The 22,086-nt window shown below is 42.5% G+C and overlaps 1 protein-coding gene across 3 annotated transcripts in view; it reads right to left on the bottom strand.

Annotated features, from left to right (window-relative positions):
- Positions 1-2,073: 2,073 nt before the first annotated feature.
- NXPH1 (neurexophilin 1) overlaps positions 2,074-22,086 on the bottom strand; it is a 253,368-nt gene continuing 233,355 nt past the window's right edge. For all 3 annotated transcript variants that reach the window (XM_043969289.1, XM_043969287.1, XM_043969288.1), the window contains exon 3: positions 2,074-3,961. In XM_043969289.1, coding sequence (XP_043825224.1) covers positions 3,200-3,961 — 762 coding nt within the window. In that variant the 3' untranslated portion in view covers positions 2,074-3,199. The remainder of the gene's footprint in view (positions 3,962-22,086) is intronic.

The following is a 22,086-nucleotide window of genomic DNA, read 5'->3' as shown; positions in this document are numbered from 1 at the left end:
GAGAAGGAGATGGTCAGCCACTCAAGTATCTCTGCTAGGAGAACCCCAAGATGGGTCACAAAGAATAGGACACAATTGAAACATCTGAACAATAAATTCTAAGTCGTCCTGTTAGGACCCCAGGGATGTCAAATGTCAGTGGTGTATAGAAAAGCTGTAACCTCAGAATGCTGAGCAATAGCCTCTCCCCAAGTAAAACCTTCTTTACCAGCACAAGAAAAATCTTTGTTAAACCAGGTGTGCAGAGGAAAGAGCTTCAGACTGGCCAAAAAGTCCGATGCACCGGGACCTTTCCAATAGAAAGCCCTTTTTAATTATTTGTTCCTTCCTAATGATGTTTTTAAATCCAGTTCCTGACTTGGATAGCAGGCACCCTGGAGTGTCATTGAATACCTCCTCGGGGTCCTCAGGCCTTGTGATTTCTCAGAGGTCCCTGAAATAGCCATCGTGAGTTCATTGGGGTCCAATTCCAAACCCTGAAGGTGTAGGACATTGGAGGAAAAGGATGTGGGGGGAGGGGGAGGGGGTGGATCCAAGAGCATCCGCCATTTTGTTTGTTTACTGCTTTGCTTAATTAAGCTCCTAGTGTTCATTCACTTTCAATGAAGAACCCAGGAGCAAATCTGAACAAGTTGAGTGCCAGCTAATTAAGGTTTTTCTTTTTGGAGAAAAGGGGATAAAAAGAACCAGCTTGTGGAGGGTTCACAGAAAAAGGGGGAAGTTTCACCCAGGAACCCACTTTTAAACCAACAAACGCACCCAAGGACTAAAGAATCCAGAGTTACACCTCAGAGAACATGTAAAATGTAAAATAAAGCCCACAGAGTGGGTGACCCGGAAATGAAACAGATTTGCTTTCCTCGTTTGCTTACTCCAAGGACTCCCAGAAGTTAGAGTATACATCCTTATTAAGGTGATCTCTGTGGCCAGTGTGAGAGACCCTAGTGCTTGTAATTTGTTTCTCTGTAGCTTTTTTTTTTGGGGGGGGGGTGGTAATCGAGAAACTGAGCTCTGCCCTTGTCTACAACCATCCTGTAATAATTCTTCAGGGGCTGGCTGACCCAGCCAGTGTCTATGCCAAATTACCCCATGACTGTCAAAAGTCATTGTGAATGTCCATATGTGACCATTAAACAAGTAGACCACCCTTGGGATTGTATTTAAAGGCTTCCAATGGACAATAATGGTGCATTTTGTTGTGATTTTTTTTTTAATTTTGAATTCTATGGTAAGGATGGAGAGGCACCTTTTCTTGGATTTCTCACAGTTAAAGTTGCCCCCAAGGAGGATGGGTTACCCCATGAGGAAATAGCTTCCACCTCATTGTTGTGGGTATTGTAGAGGGGATTCTGGGTCAAGTATACACTGGCCTTGAGGCCCTTCAGGTAACTGCCACATAGGAGTCTGGAGGTCTCTTCATTCCCTGCTGGAACTTTACTCTCCCTGTCCTCAAACTGCAGTTTCACAAAGTGAAGTCTCCCCCATTTTCTAGTTCTGTTTATTTGTTGGGATCTGCTGTGACCACAGGAAAATGCCACATTCTGTGGCAGTAAAGAGAATTTTATAGGCATCAGCCCCATCTGAAGGAAGTTCAATCCAGTTGCCTTGTTTTCTGCCAACATCACTGTCCCATTTCCCCTTGTTGTGCTGAGTCACTGCAACAGGACCAAACCCAAGCTTCAGTAGCCTGCTGCTGTCCCTCACCCAACTTGGAAAGGAAGAGGAAACAAAAAAAACCCATCTCCCACCTCTCTGCTCACCCCCAACACAAACACTGAATGGCATTCCATTGCATTAAAAATATGGCTGGTTGTCATTCCAGAAGATGCCCAGAGACCCTGGACTCCCAGGGTTGGGTTAGAATGGTCAGACCTCAGAGGACTTTCAGCAGACCCCACCCACATTTTGACCAAGGTGGGATTCACCCTGGCCCTCCTGAGCTGTCCCATGAAGGTGAGCAGCAGTCATTCCCACAGCTCCAGACCTTAGCCAAGCCGTGAGGTGCAAAGCTGTGATGAGTAGGATCCCAGATTCTCACGGGAGCCTTTGAAATCACCGCCAACACAGGACATATTGAAACTGAACTTTAAGTATTTTATTTCTATGTACATTTCATCTCGTCCAGAAATAAAACTCTAACTACAGACAGACCGTAATGCTGTGTATATGTATCGCTTCCAACAATACGTTAGCTGAGTAAGTGCTGGCTACAGAGTTCTGTCTTGCTTGTGGATTTACAGCTACATGGCTAACATGGACTCCAACTCCTCCTGGTTCCCTTTTTTCTTTTATAACCAATAACAAGCATAGAGACAAGTACAAGTTAATATTAATAAGCTGCTGAAATAACACGGGATAAACTATGTACAATACAAACCATTCATACAAATGTAGACTAGGATACTGAGTTTGTTACAATGTGTGGGGCAAAGATAAGACAGCCACTTACAACTTACACCTCTCTTGGGCACGGTCCCACAAGATCCAATGGCTAGGGAGTTTCTAAGCAGAACTCTGCCAGTGCCAGTGACCGGGGGCAAAAGCTGAAATCTCAACACGTGCCCACATGTAAATTCCAAACGTTGACTTATCTTTACACAGAGCAGGCCTCCTGGGGCCGCTGCGAATGTGCCTACGAGATGCTGGGTGGCTGGGGCTCATTTTGGAAGGGATACTGAGTTCTGGAGACACTTGTTCCATTGTCACAAGCAGTTTGGCCTACGGTATTGGTTACCAGTGCAGCTATCCGAAGCAGGAGCACGCGTGAGAGGGCAGGATGGATTTACATGGATTCTAGACTAGGAAGGCTATCCCCACACCAGTGCCTGTCAGAGCCCATTCTGGCTAGCTACTCCCTTCAGCTTTGATTGGTTCTCTAAAACCCTGTGACCCAGAGAATTAAAAGACCTCTCGAGATGGGTCCCAATATATGCAAGCCAAAAGATGTGTGTACATGTACATGTATGTCTGTGTGTATGTATGTTTCTCCTTGGGTGATTCACAACTACACTGAGAGATGGAGCCAATGGGCAGAAATGACACCAGATTGTCCCCCCTGGGATCTTGGCAGCCCGTGGACAACAGCAGCATCGTAGACACAATCCAGGCCCAGGATGTGACCTTCTCCTTTGTAGTAACAGCCCTGTCCTATGACCTCTTGTATTCCTCAGGCTTCAGTCTTACCCACACTGGCTCCTCCTCAGCCAGAAGGGAAGTAGGGCGTGTCACTGTGGTAGTTGTAGTCAGGACACACCTTCTGTACTAGTTTGTAGTCGGTGCTATAAAAGGAAATGTAAATACAGATGACCTTAAAGGGCTTGGAGCAGAGCCAGGACACGTGGCTCTGGGTCTGCTCCTGGTAACAGGTTTTAGAAGGGTCATAGTTACAGAGCGTGTTCTTGGTCGCCTTGTCAACCTTTTCATACTCGATCCGGCAGTTAAAGGACTTAGAATCTTTGGCATCGATCACCGTCTGCTGGGCCAAGTCGAACTCCACAATCTTGGTCGGAGGCACCAAGCTCACAGAGACGTTGCCTTGCCCAGTGGAATTGTGCCGGAAGTAGACGCTGAAAGTCCCGTTGCCGTGGTCAACGATTTTCCCAGTTATCAACAAGTTGAGCTTCACAGTTTTGATGTTGGAATGAAAATCGCCCCAGCCAAACATCTTCTTAAACTTTCCAGTCTTGACAATAGGCCGTCTCTTGGCTCTGGGCCGAGGCTCCTGAAGGTCCGTGGAGTTCCTCAGCCAGTCCCAGAGCTCTTGCTCCGAATAAGGTTCTGGGGTGTCATAGCGCAGGTCCAAGTCTGTATCATTGTCTTTGCCACGAAAAGTCTGTGAGAGAAGGCGGCTGATGGACAAGTCTTTGCTGCTTTCTGTCCAGATGTGCTTTAGGGTGGATTTGGTGCTGCCTGACTTTAGAAGCTCTGACTTCCCGCCATTTGTTAAGTTGGCACAGGTGACCTGGTGGGGAAAAAGAAGAAAGATGACACTCTCATCTCCACATGAAAAGCATGTTGTTTAGAGCCAAGATACATGTGATACATGGGGCCTCTATCGCCACAGACCCAACATTAAACAGCCAGAGAGCCATACCATAAGCCTGCATCCCATCAGTGTCCGTTCAAATGGATGGCAAGACTGTGTCTCCCTTCTCATAGATATTGCCTTATGACGACTTTAAGAACAAGGAGGGAAAGACAGTGGAGCAGGAAGCCAGGACCAGAGCCCGAGACTGATTTTGACACATGTACTGCCACCTAGTAGGAATAGCATGAGTTACAAGTTCACAAAGGAGCCAGCTTGCCTCACACAGAAGTTGAGCAGCATCTATCCTCAGCACAGAACCAACCCAGATACTTGAGACAGAAGGACACAGACTGCTTGGGCCCAGACAGAAAAGCGTTCCACATTTGTGCTCTGAGACAAAAACAAAAACAAAAAAGTTTCAAGGCTCCCTTTAGCTCTACTTGAGACTAAAAATCATTAAAGCCAATGATGGGAGGGCGGGAGGGAGGATGACTGCTTTTACTTGTTTCTTAGTACCTGCCTTATAGACAGTCTAAGCAAGGTGACTTTGTAATGAGATCCTAGTTTCTTTTTCTCTTAGTGAAAAAAATGTTTGTATCCCTAGATATATACAAGACACCCTATGTGGGTAATAAAGGGAGTCTAAGACAAAGATTCTGCCCTCTGGGAGCCTCTGTTCTTCTAGTCTAAGAGTTAGCCACGGGCACAAAGCTGTCCAAGACCCAAAGGTGAGCAGAGGATAAAGATCAAATGAGAAATGCCTCCTCTTCCCAGTGCTGAGCAGGAGTGCCAAAGATGCCAAAGATGCCAAAGACAGAAACGAAGGACCTTTGTACACCAAATAATCAGAGAAGTGCTTTGTACCATAGCCAAGAACTGGAAATAAAGCAGATATCCACCAAGCAGAGCACGGTCAAACAAATCATGGCACAGGAATGTGAAGAATTCAGAGAAGCTTGGGAAGACCTAGATGAATGATATAAACTGATGCAAAAATAAGAAGGGAGAACCAGGAAAGTGATATGCATAACATGCATAACAACAGTATGGAAGGAAGGAAGGAAGGAAGAAGGGAGGGAGGAAACACTGTAACTATACTGACTGAAGAAGAGATAAGAAAATAGATTCTTTGTAGAGGTGGGTGTCTATGGGTGTGAAAAGTTGCATACGCTATCAGACTCCATTAATACATTGGTTAGTTTTGCTGAGCTGTTGTTTTCTTTTTTTCTCTTCATGCTATTTTTTTCATTACAAGGAAAGTCTTGCTGGATAGAGGACAAACTCGGAACCAGGCAGTTTAACTTGAGGTCCCTTGACTCCAATGGAACCAAAAGTTGGGTGTAGACAACTCTGGGTCTGCTTCATCCCTCTAGTGCTCACTGTCTTAATGCAATGATGATAATGATGAGCAGCAAGGTGGTAATGGTGACAAGTGTTATTTCTTAGGAAATGCCTTCTCAATAACACTTTTGTCAATCTGTCAGTTTGTCAAGTGACATTTCTTAAGTGATTGCCATGTGCCAGCTATAGTGCTAAGCACCAAAGATACAAAGAAAAATATGAGAGAATCCCTGCCCTCTAGGGATTCACCATCTACTGGGAAGTATGGCAATGGTGACGATTGCCCTCTCTACTGTACGAAGAGATAAGCTCCAAGATATAAGGGGAAGGAAATGGCTCCTGATTCAGACTGAGGGTATGACTCCAGTACAGTCATGTTTGTAACACAGCTGGCCACCACTCCATGCATACAAGCTCCAAGGAAAGGGGCTCAATGTCTCTCCTCTGACATGAATATGACTTACAGCCCAACAACCAAACCCAATTGACCACCCAACCACTTAACACATGTGAACTTATGCTGATGATGGGCCAGATATTCAGATGTAGTATGAATTATCACAATAATACTCTCCCCTCCGAAGTCTTGGTGACTTCACTCTCTCCTGGTTCTCCTCCCAACTCTCTTGCCACTCCTTTGTCTCCTTTGCTGAATCCTCCTCCATATGATACCCTCTAATCATAGGTATCTTCCAGGGATTTTTCCTGGGTCTATACTACTTCACTTGGTGATCTTCAGTTCCCATGGATTTAATTTCATGTCTATGCTGATGATTCTCAGATCTACCTTAGATCTCTCTGCCGCCCACCAATCTTGCATTTCCAGCTGTCTAGTAGACATCTCACACTCAACACACCTAAAAGTAAACTCATAACTGTTGCCCTTAAATCCACCCACCATCTTCCCTCTGGGTCCCTCAGGCTCACAGACTAGATGTTTCCTTGACTCTTGACTCTCGCTCTCCTCCCCCCATATCCAATTTGTTGCCAAGGCCTGAAAGTTTTAACTTTGCAACATAGCTTGACTCCACCCCTTCTCTCCTATAACCCTGCCATACCCCTGGTGTGGTCCCTATCACCTTGGACTTTGCTTGCTAGTGGGACTGTCTCACCACCTCACATCACACAGCTTTCTAGCAGGTCTGTTTGTCTCTTCTTCTCTCACTCTGTTCCATCCTCCATTCAGCCAACAAAAGGATTTTCCTAAAGCACAGATCCAACCATCTCCCTCTCCTACTCAATAAACAACAGTGGCTTCCTATCACCTACAGGGTTAAACACAAAATCCTCTATTTAACATTCAAAGTCCTTCATAATCTAGTCCCCTACAACCCTTCCTGGCTTCATATACCTCACTCTTTCATCAAGTACTCTTTGATCCAATGACACTGACCTCTTGGCTGTTCCACAAACAAGACACTCTATCTCTTGGCTCCAGGCATTTTCTCTGGCTGTATTCCACACCTGGAATTCTATCCCTCACCAACTCTAGTTACTGACTTCCACAGCTTCCTTTAAATTTCAACTAAAATTGCATCTTTTACAGGAAGTCTTTCCCAATCTCTCTTAATTCTTCTGCCACCCTGATCATGATTATTTCCCATTTATCCTGTATGTCACTCATTTATATGTATTTGCTTCTGATTCCTTCCCTGCCCCACAACTGTCCATGTTAGAATGTAAGCTTCTTGAAGACAGGGACTGTCTTATGCTTCTTTTTATGTCCCCAGCCTTGTACACAGTGAATGACACATAGTAGGTGCTTAATTAGTAATTATTGACTGACTGTCTTTGTATCCTCAGTGCCTGGGATTTGATAAGTGCCTGTTGATTGATTGATTGACTGTTCTATGTGAGGTGTGTGTTTTTACCTCTTTTAAAGATAAAAAGATGCCTATTAATTTCTTTCAACCATTATTTTTTTACTGTAGTTCTGTTACTACTCATTATAGATAATTATAGTGTTGCTTTGGAAATGATATATTTCTTGATTCAAAAGCATGAATACTTGAGAGAAGATAGATATGTAAATAGCATGATGGGTAAGGATAAGAAATCTCACTTTGGGTGAATAATGAAGACAAAAAGAACAAGACTGACAAGCAGACATAGAGGCTCAAATTGCATTTAGGCCAGCCTACATTGCCTTTGGGGATGATGCACTGTTTAGAGATGAAGTCTTAGACATTTCAGATATTCCTGATTCTTTTCTAGATAGTCCCCCCCACCCCAGGAGATTGTAATCTCCTTGAGGATGTAGATCAGACAGTGACCTTTCTATATCTATCTAAGTACCATCCACAGAGAAGGTGTTAAATTGAATTGTCACTTGATTGTTTGAAGAATAATAGAGAGAAAATAAGAAGGAAATGTAAACCAGGCTTCATCCAAAGAGATACACTTTGTTCTCCATGGCAGTTGGGGATGAGGGAGGTGGGTTAATGGGAATAGATTTCATATCTAGAAGGAAACCCTCTTACAGTGTTTTCTACCCTCTGCCCTCCCAGCTAGTCCACTACTGCACATAGTATTCATCCTTCCAGTCAGTGACCTTTCCGTCCACCATTCCATCTACCTCCCAGCATTGCTTCCATCTGCTTTCCATCAACTATTCCCAGCAGACTTCACCCCATTATATAGAGACAGCATGCCTGGGGCCTGAAAGTCCAAGCTCTTCCCCATTTCTATGGCATTGGCCCCGTTTCTTTGATCCATCAAGCACAGCTCGAGGTTCTCTCTGCATTCCAGATTTATCTCTCAAACAAAATTGGTGCCCTCTATTCACTGACAGTAATGGCTTACTTTGTATTACTCACCTTGGGCGGCCAAAGGAAATGACTTAGCATTTTGGAAAACCAAAAATTTGTCATTTCTGGATTCTGTATATAACCTCACCCCTGGAAGAGAGTCACTGCATAAACCATTTGAGAAAAGCAGATAGAGGACAGAAGGGTGGACCATCATCATTTAGCCAGTTAGGGACACAATCTATCAACATGCTGGAAATGTGGAAAGCACTGTGCTCATGCTGAGGAAGTCTTTAACAAACACAAGGGTGAGATAATACACAGTTCTCTTTTGGGGAATTTTCAATGTAATAGTAAGTGACAAAGATATTCAGATTTTTATTTACTCCTACCAAATAGACCTAACCCAAAAAGACAATGCTCTATGAGCATGAGAAGCACTGTAACATTTGCCCCAGTTGCCCTGACATAAGTTTCATTTGACTTGTTTTGGAAACCAGAAAGAAAATCTGAAAACACAGAGTTATTTGAGTATTCTAAAGGGTGCTATTGATTGATGAAAACTTGCTGGGATACCCATCCCTACTTCAAAACACCTGTCATTTCAGTAGTGTCAGTATGCATTATTGACACAAATCATGGCTCACCCCTCACCCCCTTTGTAACCTGTCTTCAAGTGTATTTTTAAAAAATGCACTGGCTGCTGAGCCCTTCCAAACTTAGGTTGGCTGCTCTCCAGAAGACCAACTGCCCATTGTTGCATGGTTCCAGGGAACCCTTCAGCTCGAGAGGAACTAGCAGTTCATGCATTTTGCTAGCAGGTCTTTTGAGAGCCCAAGCCCAACTACATACCCCAATGAGGCAACAGAGAATGGTATGAGAGGGGGGTTGTTTGTTTGTTTTTTTTTCTGTAGCACAAATGCAAAGCACTTCAGTCCTCATCAGGTATGAGCTGAGGATCATACTAACTTGTATAGAAAGCCAGAATCATTGCCCAATAAGGAGGACAATCATATTGCCACCATTCCATGGTTCCATTATATTGAAATATCATCAAAGGGCTACAAATGTCATATATCTTGTTCACTGAGGGTGTCCCACCCTCTTCATGAAGCATCACTAACCCAAAGGTTGCAGTAGCTGCTCAAGCTTTGTGCTGTTGAATGATCCCAGAATCACACAGTCAGTCATGGAATTTCTGATTTGAAGGGACCTCAGAGGCATCTAATTCAACCCACCCATACCTCAACAGGAAATTCTTTTAAAACTCTAATTTATGAGTTATAGAATCCCTCTCAAACATGTTAGCCTGGAATCATTAACCTCTTTAAAAAGTCCTTTTCCTGTAGCTATTCCTAAGAAAATTATTTCACAACAGTTCATGATTCTTCACACTTGAAAAATCATGCATTGTGATAGACACGAACAAAAAACTACTTTTGCTGCAGAGAAATCAAACTTTTTTCATGCTGGGAAAATAACCCTCCATCCCACTTGCTCATCTTATAAGCACACACACACACACAATTCACTTTTGACTCACTTGCACATGAATATGGCTGAGTGAGAAGCATTATTCCCAATGTCCCATCCTCATCACTTGGTCCTTTCTCCCTAAACATAATTACAGGTTACTCCCATTTTGCATTACAAGAGGTCGATTTTTATATTAATAAATACATGAAATTCCATTAAAACAAAAGAAAAGAAACTCAGTAAAAAGTTAATATTTTATGTTATTTCCTTTTAAAATTTATAAGGAATATCTTGTGTGAAGACCCCTGGGCATATATGTCCAATAATGAGCAACACATTAAAAATAACATTTTAAGAGACTAGCTCCCTCCTAAAGACTGACACTTCTTCAACATGATTCTTTCATTATGCATTTTCTCATTTTACCTTGCCTGAACAATGTTATTACGGTGGTAATATTTGTAAATCAAATGAAAAAAGGCTTTTGGCACCACCATAGGCAGCTGATTTTGCCTCTGATCCCATTGGTAATTCTCAAGGAAAAGAAAAAATCTCAGACTGGTAAAGAAGTCCCTGGGTAAGATCCAAGACCTGTTCTCAAATGTGGAAGGACCAACAGCATGAGGATTTTAGATGAGTAATTATTGTATGCATGGGTGGGAGGTTGTTCCCCATCATAGTCTTACTGCAGAGTCTAACGGGTTACTTAGGGAAAAGAAAAAATATTAAAAGCAGGTTGGGGTAAACATTTATGAAAAGAAGAATTATAAATGTGCAACAACCATATGAAAGACTGCTCTATAATCACTAATAATAAAAAAATACTAATTGCAACATGCCTGAGATTTTGCCTCACATTCGGCAAAATAGCAAAGATGAAAAAAAAGGGATTCATGGTCAATGCAGGAGGTCTAAAGGTAGCCAAGCCCACTTCTACACTTCTGGTAGAACTGTGAATTAGGACAGCACCTTGAGAAAAGAATTTGGAACATACCTGTTTCATCCCCTGTGGACACACATATAACAGAAGTTGGGTTGGTCTTTTAAAAGGGTGGAGAAGTTCCATGACTTTCTCCCTGCCTGAGGAATTAAAGGTACAGACCACCACAAGATGTTGCTGGAGATTTTAGCAGCACTCCTATTTCTAGGCAGCATTCTGACCAAATGTTACTGATTACAATGGTGAATGTAGTTGCAGAGAGGAGAATGGTTTGATTTGAATCTAATCAGGAATTGTGTCCTTTTCCCTTATTGGTAAAGGTGTTTTATCATATTTTGTGGTATACAAATTTCTCATGCCGTGCTAATCCAGAGCTAGAATCAGTGGACTGGCATGAATTAGGCATCTTCTGGATTATCTTTTGAGTTATACATTTTCCTACTTGGCATACATGCCAAGGAAGTTGATGACAAAAAGAAAAATTCTATTTAGCACACCTTTGTGTTAGGAGAAAATATGGAAACAAAGTGAGTACCTGTGAATCAAAGAATAGGTATGTATTACGTATTCAAAGTTAATGAACCATTATTGCACCATAATAAACAACAAAAAACTTAGAAATTTAAAAAACAAACATGGGAGGGCTTCCATGAGCTGATCTAAAATGAAGTAAATAGAACTAGAGCAATCTAGAAAAAGGCTACAATAATGTAAATGAAAAGAACCCTCAAGCCAAGCTAAATAATTAATATTAATGGCTAATGTTGACCCTGGAGAAGAGACAGAAGTTGGCATTAGCAATCCAGTGGGTGGGCTTTCCTTTCCTTGGAGTAGCAGAGGACTATGACTGTAAAACACATCATACACAGCATCAGGACCAATGAAGCTGGATCCTCAAGCGTGTGCCTGAAATGCTCTGCCTCCTGACCTCCACCTCCTGGCTGCCATGGGTTCCTTCAAGACTCAGCTCAAAGCCCACCTTCTGCAGGAGGAGCTTCCCTGTCCCTCTGTACTACTAGGAATGTCCCCCTGAGACTACCTTCCACTCATACTGTCAGCATCATGTCTAGATGTAGTCATATGCACATTGTTTCCTCGACCAAAACGTGAGCTCCTTGAGGATAGGAGCATGTTTTTGCTTTTCTTATTGCTTCACAGCCCTTGGATGATGGCACATAGTAAGTACTTGGTGATAATTGACAATGGAGCCATAGAAGGACTGGGCACCGAAGTCAGAGACATGCATCCAAAAGCCAGTCCCTGATGGACAGATGTTCCAAGGGCATGAATAGATGCTCTTCTCCCAGGAGAACTGCAAACTGTGATAAACCATGTGAAAGAATTTTCTAACTCACTAAAAATCAGAGACATACAAATCAAAATCACCCTGATGTTCCACTTCACACAGCAAATTGGCAAAGATAATAAAGTGTGGGAAAAGTTAATCCTGGAAGAGCTATAGAAATACAGGTACAGGCATTGTTGGAGCTATGGATCTTTGCATGGGTTATGAATGGCAATCTGGAATTATGCAAATAAAGGGATTCTGGATACCACTCAAGGTCCTGATGGTGAAAGGAACCCAGATAACTAAAGAAAAAGGAAACCTGATTTCCAAAGGAAATGACTGATGTCTGCAACATCACCCATTCAGTTCTGTGGTCTTTTATTGTCACTCTGGTTGTTATTTGTGTCATGCTGGGAATGCAGCAGGCACTCATGGACTCAATTCTTTTTCCTAGACCAACATCAGGATTTGAAAATGGAAAGTAATGGGCTCGAGAGCAGATGATTGTATTTTTAAAAGCTCCAAGTGGATCTGTCTGAAGGCAATGCAAATGTAGCCATGGCTTTAAGTACCTGCTCTGGAAGAAGCCTTCACTTTCACGTTGGTTCTGCCAAACCAGACTTGAGTTCTGCTAAGGGTTGCTTGACAATGTGTTTTGTTTTGGGTTTTGTTTGGTTTTTTGGTGGGAGGGGTTGTGTTTTGTTTTGTTTTGTTTTTTAGTGAGGCAATTGGGGTTAAGTGCCTTGCCCAGGGTCACACAGCTAGTTAGAGTTAAGCGTCAGAGGCCATATTTGAATTCAGGTACTCCTGACTCCAGGGCTGGTGGTCTATCCACTGCACCATCTAGCTGCCCCAATGTGTTTTTTTTAATATTCTGTTTTGTTGTTGTTGTTATTGTTTTGTTATTTTGGGGTTACATTTTGAATTCTTAGTTGTCTTGCTTCCTCCCTTCCAACTCCACATTAAAGAAATATGTGCATTTATGTGTGTATATGTGTATAATTTGTATATATATGGAACCACAAAATACATATTTCCACATAACAGTTCTTTTTCTGGAGGTGGAAAGCATCTTTCTTCATGAGTTCTTCATAGCTTATCTGAATGACCATATTACTGAGAACAACTCAGACATTCACAGTTACTCTTCAAACAATAGTTCTATTCTTGTATACAACTTTCTCTTGGTTCTACTCATGTCACTTTTATTTTGTGTGTTTTCCCATGTTTTCCTGAAATCAGTCTGCTCATCATTTCTTACATCACAGTAGCAACCCATCACAATCACATATCACAAATTATTCAGCCATTTCCCTCAATTTGATCCTCTCAATTTCCAATTCTTTGCCACCACAAAGAGAGCTGCTATAAATATTTTAGGTTCTTTTCCTTTTTCCTTGATCATATTGTTAAATAGACCTAATAGTGGTATTGCTGAGTCAAAGGGTATAGACAGCTTTTATAATTATCTAAGCATAATTTCAAAATGTTTGGATCAGTTCACAATTCCATCAACATTGTATTAGCATCCCGATTTTTCCACATCCCCTCCAGTATTTGTCATTTTTCCCTTCGAGCATTTTAGCCCATCTAATAGATATGACATGGTACTTCAGAGTTGTTTTAATTTACATTTCTCTAAATAATGATTTAGAGCATTTTTCATGATTTCTTCAATGAAAAACTGCCTGTTAATATTCTTTGACCATTCATTATTGAGGAAATGAATTGTATTATTATAAATTTGACTCAGTTCTCTAAATATTTAAGATAGGAGGCCTTTATCTGAGAAATTAACTAAATTTTCCCCTAATTCTCTACTTTCTTTTTAACATTGGCTACATTGGTTTTATTTGTACAAAACCTTTTAATTTAACATAATCAAAACTATCCATTTTATATCCCACAATGTTCTCTTTATCATTTATTCATAAATTCTTCTATTATCTGTAAATCTGATAGGTAAAATATTCCAAGCTTTTTTAATACATTTATTAATTTCCTATCATGCCCAGGATATATATCCATTTTGATCTTATCTGTGTAAATGGTGTAAGATATTGGTCCATATCTAGTTTCTGACAGACTGCTTTCCAGTTTCCCTAGTAATTTTTTCAGGTAGTGAGTTCTTATCCCAAAAGCTTAGTCTCTGAGTCTATCAAACACAAGGTTACTATAATCATTACTACTGTGTATTGTCTCTCCACTCTGTTCCTTAGCCAGTACCAGATACTTTTGAGAATTACCACCTTATAGTACACTTTAAGCTCTGGTGCCACTAGACCTTCTTCTTTTATATTTTTTATTAATTCCTTTTATATTCTTGACCTTTTGTTCTTCCAACTGAATTTTGCTATTATTTTTCTAGCTCAGCCAAATAAATTTTTGGTAGTTTAATTGGGATGGCCCTGAATAGGTAGCTTAGTTGAGGTAGAATTATTGTTTTTATTATATTGGCTCACCCCCCCAAACAATATTTCTCCAGTAACTTAAATCTGACTGTATTTGTATAAAAAGTGTCCTACAATTATATTCATATAGTTCCTGGGTTTGGCTTGGCAGGTTTATTCCCAGGCATTTTATATTGCCTATGATTATTTAAAATAAAATATTTCTTACTATGAGGCAGCTAGGTGGTACAGTAGATAGAGCACTAGACCTACAGTCAGGAAAACCTGAGTTCTAATCCAGCCTCAGACACTTTGTGTGACCCAGACAAGTTATTCAACCTGTTTGCCTTAATCCACTGGGTAAGGAAATGGCAAATCACTACAGTATCTTTGCCAAGAAAATCCCATGGATAGTATGGTCCACAGGGTTACAAAGAGTAGGACATGACTGAATGACTGAACAACAATATCTCTTACTATCTTTTCTAGGCAATGATTTTCTGAAGCTGTGAGGAAGTATGACTGTACAAAGTAGCAAAGGTTGACTCTACCTAGTGCCATGACCCAAAACTGTCCCCCTTTCATGTCAGATGACCTCAGTACTGAGATTTTGAGGATGCAAGATGATGCAGTCAGTGTTCCTAGCTGGTGGCCCTGGAGAAGACTGAAGATTAGCCAGTCCAACCTCCATATTATCAGAGAATGGAGTAAGGATGCCATGGAAAAAACAGGACATTGGCATGGCTAAAATTTGTGGCATGGCTTGACTCTGTCCAGCACCATTTACCCCAAATGGTCATCCTTCCATGTCAGATAACCCCAGTACTAAGAATTATCATCTATATAGTGCTTTAGGTTTGTAAAGCATTAACAAATATTATGACATTGCATCCTCACAAAAACCCATAGAGGTAGGTGATATTATTTCTCTGTTTTATAGGAATGAGGAAACTGAGGCAGATTTGTCTAGAGTCAAAAAGCTGGTAAGAGTCTGAGGTGGAATTTGAACTCAGGTCTTCCTTATTGCAAGTCCAACATTCTATTCATTGTACCACCTAGCTTCCAGCCTGAGAATCTAGTGTGGGGGATGAGGGGAGAACAAAACAAAATCCATACATTCAGTCATCTTGTTGGAAGCTTCAGAAACTCTCTAAATTGGCTCCAAGCCTGACATCGGCTCATACCTGAGCAGAGTTGGCTAAGCCTTAAAAGGTCTATCACAGATTTCCAGCCTCAAATGATTCGCCTTTGTCAAGAACAATTACCATCTGACATTTGACAGAGTCCTATTGAGCGCCAACTCTAACTTGGCCAGAACCGAGGGGCTGTGGGTGAGGGGAAAAGGGGGCAAAGGCTATTTCAGTCCCTCTCCCTTAATTCACGCTCCCAAATTGCCCATCTCTGACCAGATCCAGCTCCTGCCAATAATTCCCACAAACACCATCTGCCTTCACTGAAGAGGAATCTGGGGCCTCCTGTAATACTGCCTTTGGGACACTGAAGTGGGCCCACGTCACAGGAGAAGCCCCCACCTACTGACAATCGGAAGCATCTTGTGAAGAATTGGTTCCGTCCTGGACAGGGCCCACAATGGATCCTTTCATGGTAAATAAGCTGGACCTTCATGACAACACTGTCAGGTAATGGGCTCTGAGTGTTTTCCCTGGCTATGCCCATGGAATGCTCTTCGTCCTCATCTCTGTCTCCTAGCTCCCTTGGCTTCCTTGAAGGAAAGTCCCACCCCTTTATAAGAAGCCTTTCCCAGCCCCCTTAAACCTCATGCCTTCCCTCTGGGAATACATCCATATGTATATCCTCTTTGCACATAGTTACTTGCATATTGCCTCTTTGAGATTGTGAGTTCCTTGAGATTAAGGATTGTTTTTGTCTTTCTTTGTATCTCAAGAACCTCATAAAGTCCCTGGCACATAGGAGGTACTTCATAAATGCCTGTTGGCTGTTGACTGACAGCCTCTCTTTGGGAAATTCCAGTGTGAACACCTAATGGTTGAAGCTGCCTTATACCAAGGTCCCTTTGGTACTTCATTCTCCCCCTGGATGGATGAGAATATGAGTTAGGCCTGTCTCATACTAAGACTGCTCTGCCAACCACCTCAAACTGATGTGCTAGTAATTTATCAAAGCCAACATGGAAGGGCAGGGGTTGGGGGAAGAGGGGGGCACAGGATATGTAATATTCTGTGACCCCCTGGAAAAATAAAAAGGCAGTAACACTATTGATGTTGTCACACTATAGTATCCTCATAACAGAACTTATTTAGAAGAGTTGATATAATTTTACAGACAATTAATCTGCATTATGTACAAATTGTTTTCTTATTATTGAAAATAAGCTCATTACTATTTGGCATCTTGTGGTCTTTGTCATTTCACATGCTTCTTTCTAAGGCTGATATTTCAAATAATCTCTTTGCTGGATTCCCTCCACTCTCATCCTGGGGCAAATGTGCTGCACCAAACAGGAATCACCCAACAGATGACCACTTTAGATGCTCCTGGCAGCCCGAAAATGGATAGATAATTAAGGCAATAACTCATCCAACTTCATGCCTTTCCACTAGTAATATCATTTTCAGAAACTGAAATCCTAACTAGGGCAATGGGAGTTCATTCAAAGCACAGGGTTTAGTGATCACAAACACACCCTTTTCCATACCAGACTTGCAAGCTGTAACATATGTTCTTCTCCAACTCCATGACCAATGGCTCCTCCTAAGAGCTCCAGAGAAACCTTTAGTCTGTATTATGTCAATGACAGCGTTACTGACCCAAGCCCCTCTGGCAGCTGTCAAATCACTGAACCATGGAGCAGAGTCTCTGTAAGAGGAGCCAAACGGGCCACCACCCAGCAGACTGGAAAGCAGGTAGAATGACTCAGTCCCAAATTTATGCTTCATGCATTTTACAAGCAGCTAGCAGTGCTGTAGGAGCCTATCTGCCAAATGTTTAATGAAATTTTTAGGGGAGCCATAAAGGGGGTTTGAAATACTTCTCCTTCTGCCAAAAACAAAGTCAATTCAGATGTTATTTTCTCTCCTCCTATGCTGTCCCCTCGGTAGTCAAGATTAGGATGCATTTCAGGAGCAGACAAATGGACTCTTGTCATCCACCAAACTGCACATTTCACAGGCCCAGCCCAAGTGGTGGAATAGGGGGCCCACTCGTCAATACAATGAGGCAGGCTTCTGCAAGGACCTGCCTTGGCTGGCGATTCCAGCCACCAGATGTGTTATATAAAACCCTACAAGGTGCTTTGGCTCATAGAATGGGGACACTCAAAAGGGGGCCATTGAAGTTCTTCTAAAAAAATCTAAGAAGCTAATTCAAAACCTCTTCGCTGGTTGAGTTGTGAATGACTTTAGAAAGAGTTAAAACAAGACAGAAATAGAACTCTATGAAAGAGCCTATTAACTCTTGCCCCCTGTTTTGCATTTGGAGAAAGACATTTAACCACACTCTCCAATCTCAATGCTTCTGATGTCATTAAAGATTTCTCACTTGAGGGAACTGCAGCTTTGGGAGCCTTATGCCAACTCTGTGCCACGGGAGATTAAACTTTCAGGGGACAAATTAAATTGGGTTAAAAACATCTAGAGGAGTTTTAAGATGCGTGCTCTATTCCAGTAGCCCAGAGTCCTGTTAACTTTGCAATCAAACTCTAGTTAAGTAAATAGCTACCATCATGAGCTACTCTCCCTGGCAATGCCCTGCTCTAAGCCCTGGCTTATTAATATGAGCTTGCTATTTTCAGCACAGGGGCAGAAAAGAATTTTAAATCAAATTAGAGCTGAGCTGGAAGGCCATGCAACTCCATTTTAATCAAAATCTGAACTCAAGTCTGCTTTACATAGGAGATGGTTCTGAGAGATCCCTTGTTCATATCAATCACAAATGTGGACCTGCAGTCTTGGGAAAAAGGGCAAAAGAATTTTAAGTAGAAATTTAAAGGCATTTTTTTACTCCACAGCGAAATAAAGCGACATGCAACAGGATGTCGTAGATGCCCAAAGAAACTCTCCAGAGCACATTAACATTTTGTCAATTATTAATGGGTATTGGTGAATCTTAAAACTTTGAACTTTGAGGTCTCTGCTTAAACACACGATATTATGTGAATCTCTTATTTTAATATTTACAAGGAAAACCTCCAAATTACTCCGAACTGAAGACTGAGAAGCAAAGGCACTACTTGCCCTTGTAAAGAATTGATTGTTATTTGAGGTTTTTATGGCCTCATCTTTTGGCTGGAGTTTGAGGAGACCTCGCGAGCACACTGGCCTGGGGGCTCTGCGGGCGGCACAGTGCTCCACCCACTGGTTGTAGCCATGTCCATGGCACTGGCACCTCACGTCATCACCACTCGCCAACACCTACATGGGCCTGGAAAAATTCTAATGATTGGAAGTCCAGTGAGGGCAGTCAGAGCAGCCAGCCAATTGGCTGGGGGCTGTGTGTGGTCAGCCTGGGGTCTGCTGGGAAAAAGGGAGGTTTTTCCGCCATTCTAGCTTGAAGCTGGAAGGCAAAAGGACGCTGCTGTGTGTTCTCAGCTGATTCCTGGGCAGTGGTGTTGTTCAGGTTGTATAATTTCCCTTTCCCCATTTTATTTCATTTCCCTTGATCCTACTGATCCTGTTTGTGTTTTTTTAAGTTCGTTCTTGTTAAATAAATCCTGCTCTGTTTTGAGGGAGGCTGTTGGTCTCCTTCCTTGCCCCAATAATGCAGCAAGCCACCTAGCTAACACTCCCTAATTAAAAATTAGTCCCTCCACCCTCCACCCAATGCCCCTTAGTCTTGTTCATAGGAGGTGCTCAACACTTCCTTGTCCAACTAACTACCTTAGAGCAGGAGATTGGGGCAAAAACAGTATTACTCAGGGATGCTCAAAGACCCCTTGACAAGGCTGGGTCAAGGCTCAGCCAAAGCTTTGGTGTCTGAGCACCCTAAAACTAACCCATAATCCACACTTTGATTGAATGTGAGAGCTGAAATTTCAGCCTTGCCCATGAATCCAATACCATTCAACAAACATATATGAAGGTATGGAAGGACATGAACAAGAGTCACCTGGGTTTGGGTAGGCATGAATGGGCTTCAATCTGCATCTCTGAAGGCAGCTTCTAAATTGATGATCTCTTAGATCTATTGACATATTCGAATAGGTACAAAATGCTCTCCTAGGTGAGACAAAAACCAGTACCTGGGGCAGCTAGGTGGCACAGTGAATAGAACACTGGCCCTGGAGTCAGGAGAACCTGAGTTCAAATCCGGCCTCAGACACTTAACACTTACTAGCTGTGTGACGCTGGGCAAGTCACTTAACCCCAATTGTCTCACCAAAAAAAAAAAAAAAAACCCCAGTACCTGCCCTCATTTATACATGCATGTATAAACATGTATAAATATCTATATGTGATCATTTCAGGGGAGAACAAAATCACTAACCACCAATGGAATTAGGAAAGGCTTTCCTCAATAGGTGGCACATGCACTGAACTTCGAAAGAAGCTGTGGGTTCAAAATGGAAGAGATAAAGGGGGAGTGACTTCCAGTCATGGGGGACAACCTAATCAAAGGCACAGAGGTGATAAATGGAGTGCCACATTTTAGAGGAACAGCAAGTAGTCCAGTATGGCAGCAATGAGAGTCTGTAAATAATGAATAATGTGGACTAAGGTTGAAAAGGTCATTGGGCAAGAGCTGGCTTATGGGGGCTCTTCTGTGCCAAGCTGAGAAGTTGGTATTTTGGCACAGGAGCAGTACAGTGACCTGGGCAGACACACTGAGGTAGCTAACATATAAGTATGTGGAGGACAGAGAGGATAGAGGAGAGGCTGGGAGCCAGAAGCCCAGCTAGGATGAGGCTGTCAATAAGAACCCAGAGGAGGGTGTGGAGTGCCTGAGTCAGAGGCATGTAAGTGAAGAGAAGGGAGTTGTGGCAAGGATGCTGAATTGACAAGACTTGGCCACTGATAGACCATGGAGGGTGCATGAGAGGGAACGGCTGAAGATGAGGCAGATACTATGTATGCCAAAGGGTTAGCAAGAGGATGCTGGTGTCCCTCCCCAACAAATAGAATGGCTATCAGCAAAGTGCTCTGAGAGACTGTGTGCTTGTACTAATGTGCTGTCAACTAAATCTTTACTGTTTTTTTTTTTCTTCACACAAAGCCACCTGCTGAAGCTCCACTGCTCAGCTCATTCGTGGCTTCATTTCATCCAGAATGCTGGTCTGTGTGGGGGATATACAAAAGCCCTTCTTTCTCACTGATCACTGGTGTCCAGGTGAAGCCAGATGCATGCCCCAGAGGGTCAGGGCACCTTTTCTAAACTTTCCTTTTGGGGAGCCCCCATCTTCTGACTCCTCCACTGACTGAAGCACTCGGTGCCTCTCAAAGTTCAAAGAAAGAGAGGCTATATGGCAAAGGCACCACCAACAAACCCCCTCCCTGGGACTGAGATAGGAAAGAAACAAAAAGGAGAAGATTAGGGATGGCATGACAGACCTCAAAGGGGAAAAGCAGAGTAACATAGCCCCAGCCTGAGGCTTCTGGGAACCCTCACCCTTCATTTTCAAAGGGGCTTTTCTTCACCTCATCAGACAACTGTCCAGATGGACCAGCACATCTCACTAACAGGAGCTGGCCATTAAAAAGAAATCAATAAGAGTATGTTAGACTAAAGAGACAGGAAACAGTGAGGCCATGAACCTTCAGATAAATCCCAGCTACTCACATGCCCCCTTTGAGATTTCTGTAAGAACCATTGTCATTTCCCAGGGCCTGGAGATAGCAAAGGGTTTGGCATCATCTTGTCCAATTATGGGATGTGAGTGAAGAGGAATTGGATACCCAGAAAGGAGAAGGGGTAGGCCCTAGGTCCCACTGATAGCAAGTAGCAATCTAGGATTTGAACCCAAATCTACTGGCTCTAAACTCAGCCCTCAGTATTACTGTTCATGTTTGACAAAGCACTTGTGGTTCATTAACTCCTTGGAATCTCTGGACAAGCCTGATGAGGCAAGTACTTATGAGTATTATTGTCTCTTGCCTTTAGATGAGGAAAGTAAGACCCAAATAAGACCATTGACTTTCCCAAGGTCCAGCAGGTGGTCAGTGGTGGCTAGGAGACAAATCAAAATTTCCTGACTCAGAGACCACTGTCCTTTCCACTCCACCATACAGTCTCTACCTGTCTAAAGGAATGCTATCCAGTTCCACCCAGAGTGGACTTTCTTCAGGTCTGCCATTGCTGACCTCTCAATTGGAGGTCATCCAGATATTGGGCAAAGCTGATGGGAATAACAGATGCCTTTACCTCATCCTTGGCCAAGTCCATTAAGGAATGATGTCAGTATTTACCTTGGACCTGTATGTTTCTGGGTATTTTTATTTTACAGAATCATAGAACCTCACCCAATCCAAACCAAAAGGAATCTCCACTATAACATACCCCACAAGTGGTCACTGAGCCTCTTTGAAGACCTCCAAGGAGAGGGAACCATTACTTCTCTAAGCAGTTGATTATTTGCTGCCTCTCCACATTTGGGGGCTAAGGCCCCCTCCCCAGTTGGAATCTCAGAATTTCACAGTTGGGTCACTGACTCTAACCAATGGCCCTAGAGGTATTCCCACCACTGTCCAGTCAGGTGGTCACTGAGCCTCCCCTAGAAGACCTCTAATGGCAGGGAGCTCTAGCTCTGAAGAAAGACTATCAAATTTTGGACAACTCTAATTTAGGAAAATTTTGCTATTGTTTTATTCCTCCCCTTAGGACAGTTCAGTTTTGCCTCCTTGCAATGGTCACTCATTGCTCCTTGTTCTCTTCTGCCTTCTGGGTACAAACAAAACAAGTAGAAT

Source organism: Dromiciops gliroides, chromosome 5 (genome assembly GCF_019393635.1).
Source record: "Dromiciops gliroides isolate mDroGli1 chromosome 5, mDroGli1.pri, whole genome shotgun sequence".
Lineage (NCBI taxonomy): Eukaryota > Metazoa > Chordata > Mammalia > Microbiotheria > Microbiotheriidae > Dromiciops > Dromiciops gliroides.
This window is presented reverse-complemented; position numbering and strand designations above follow the sequence as displayed.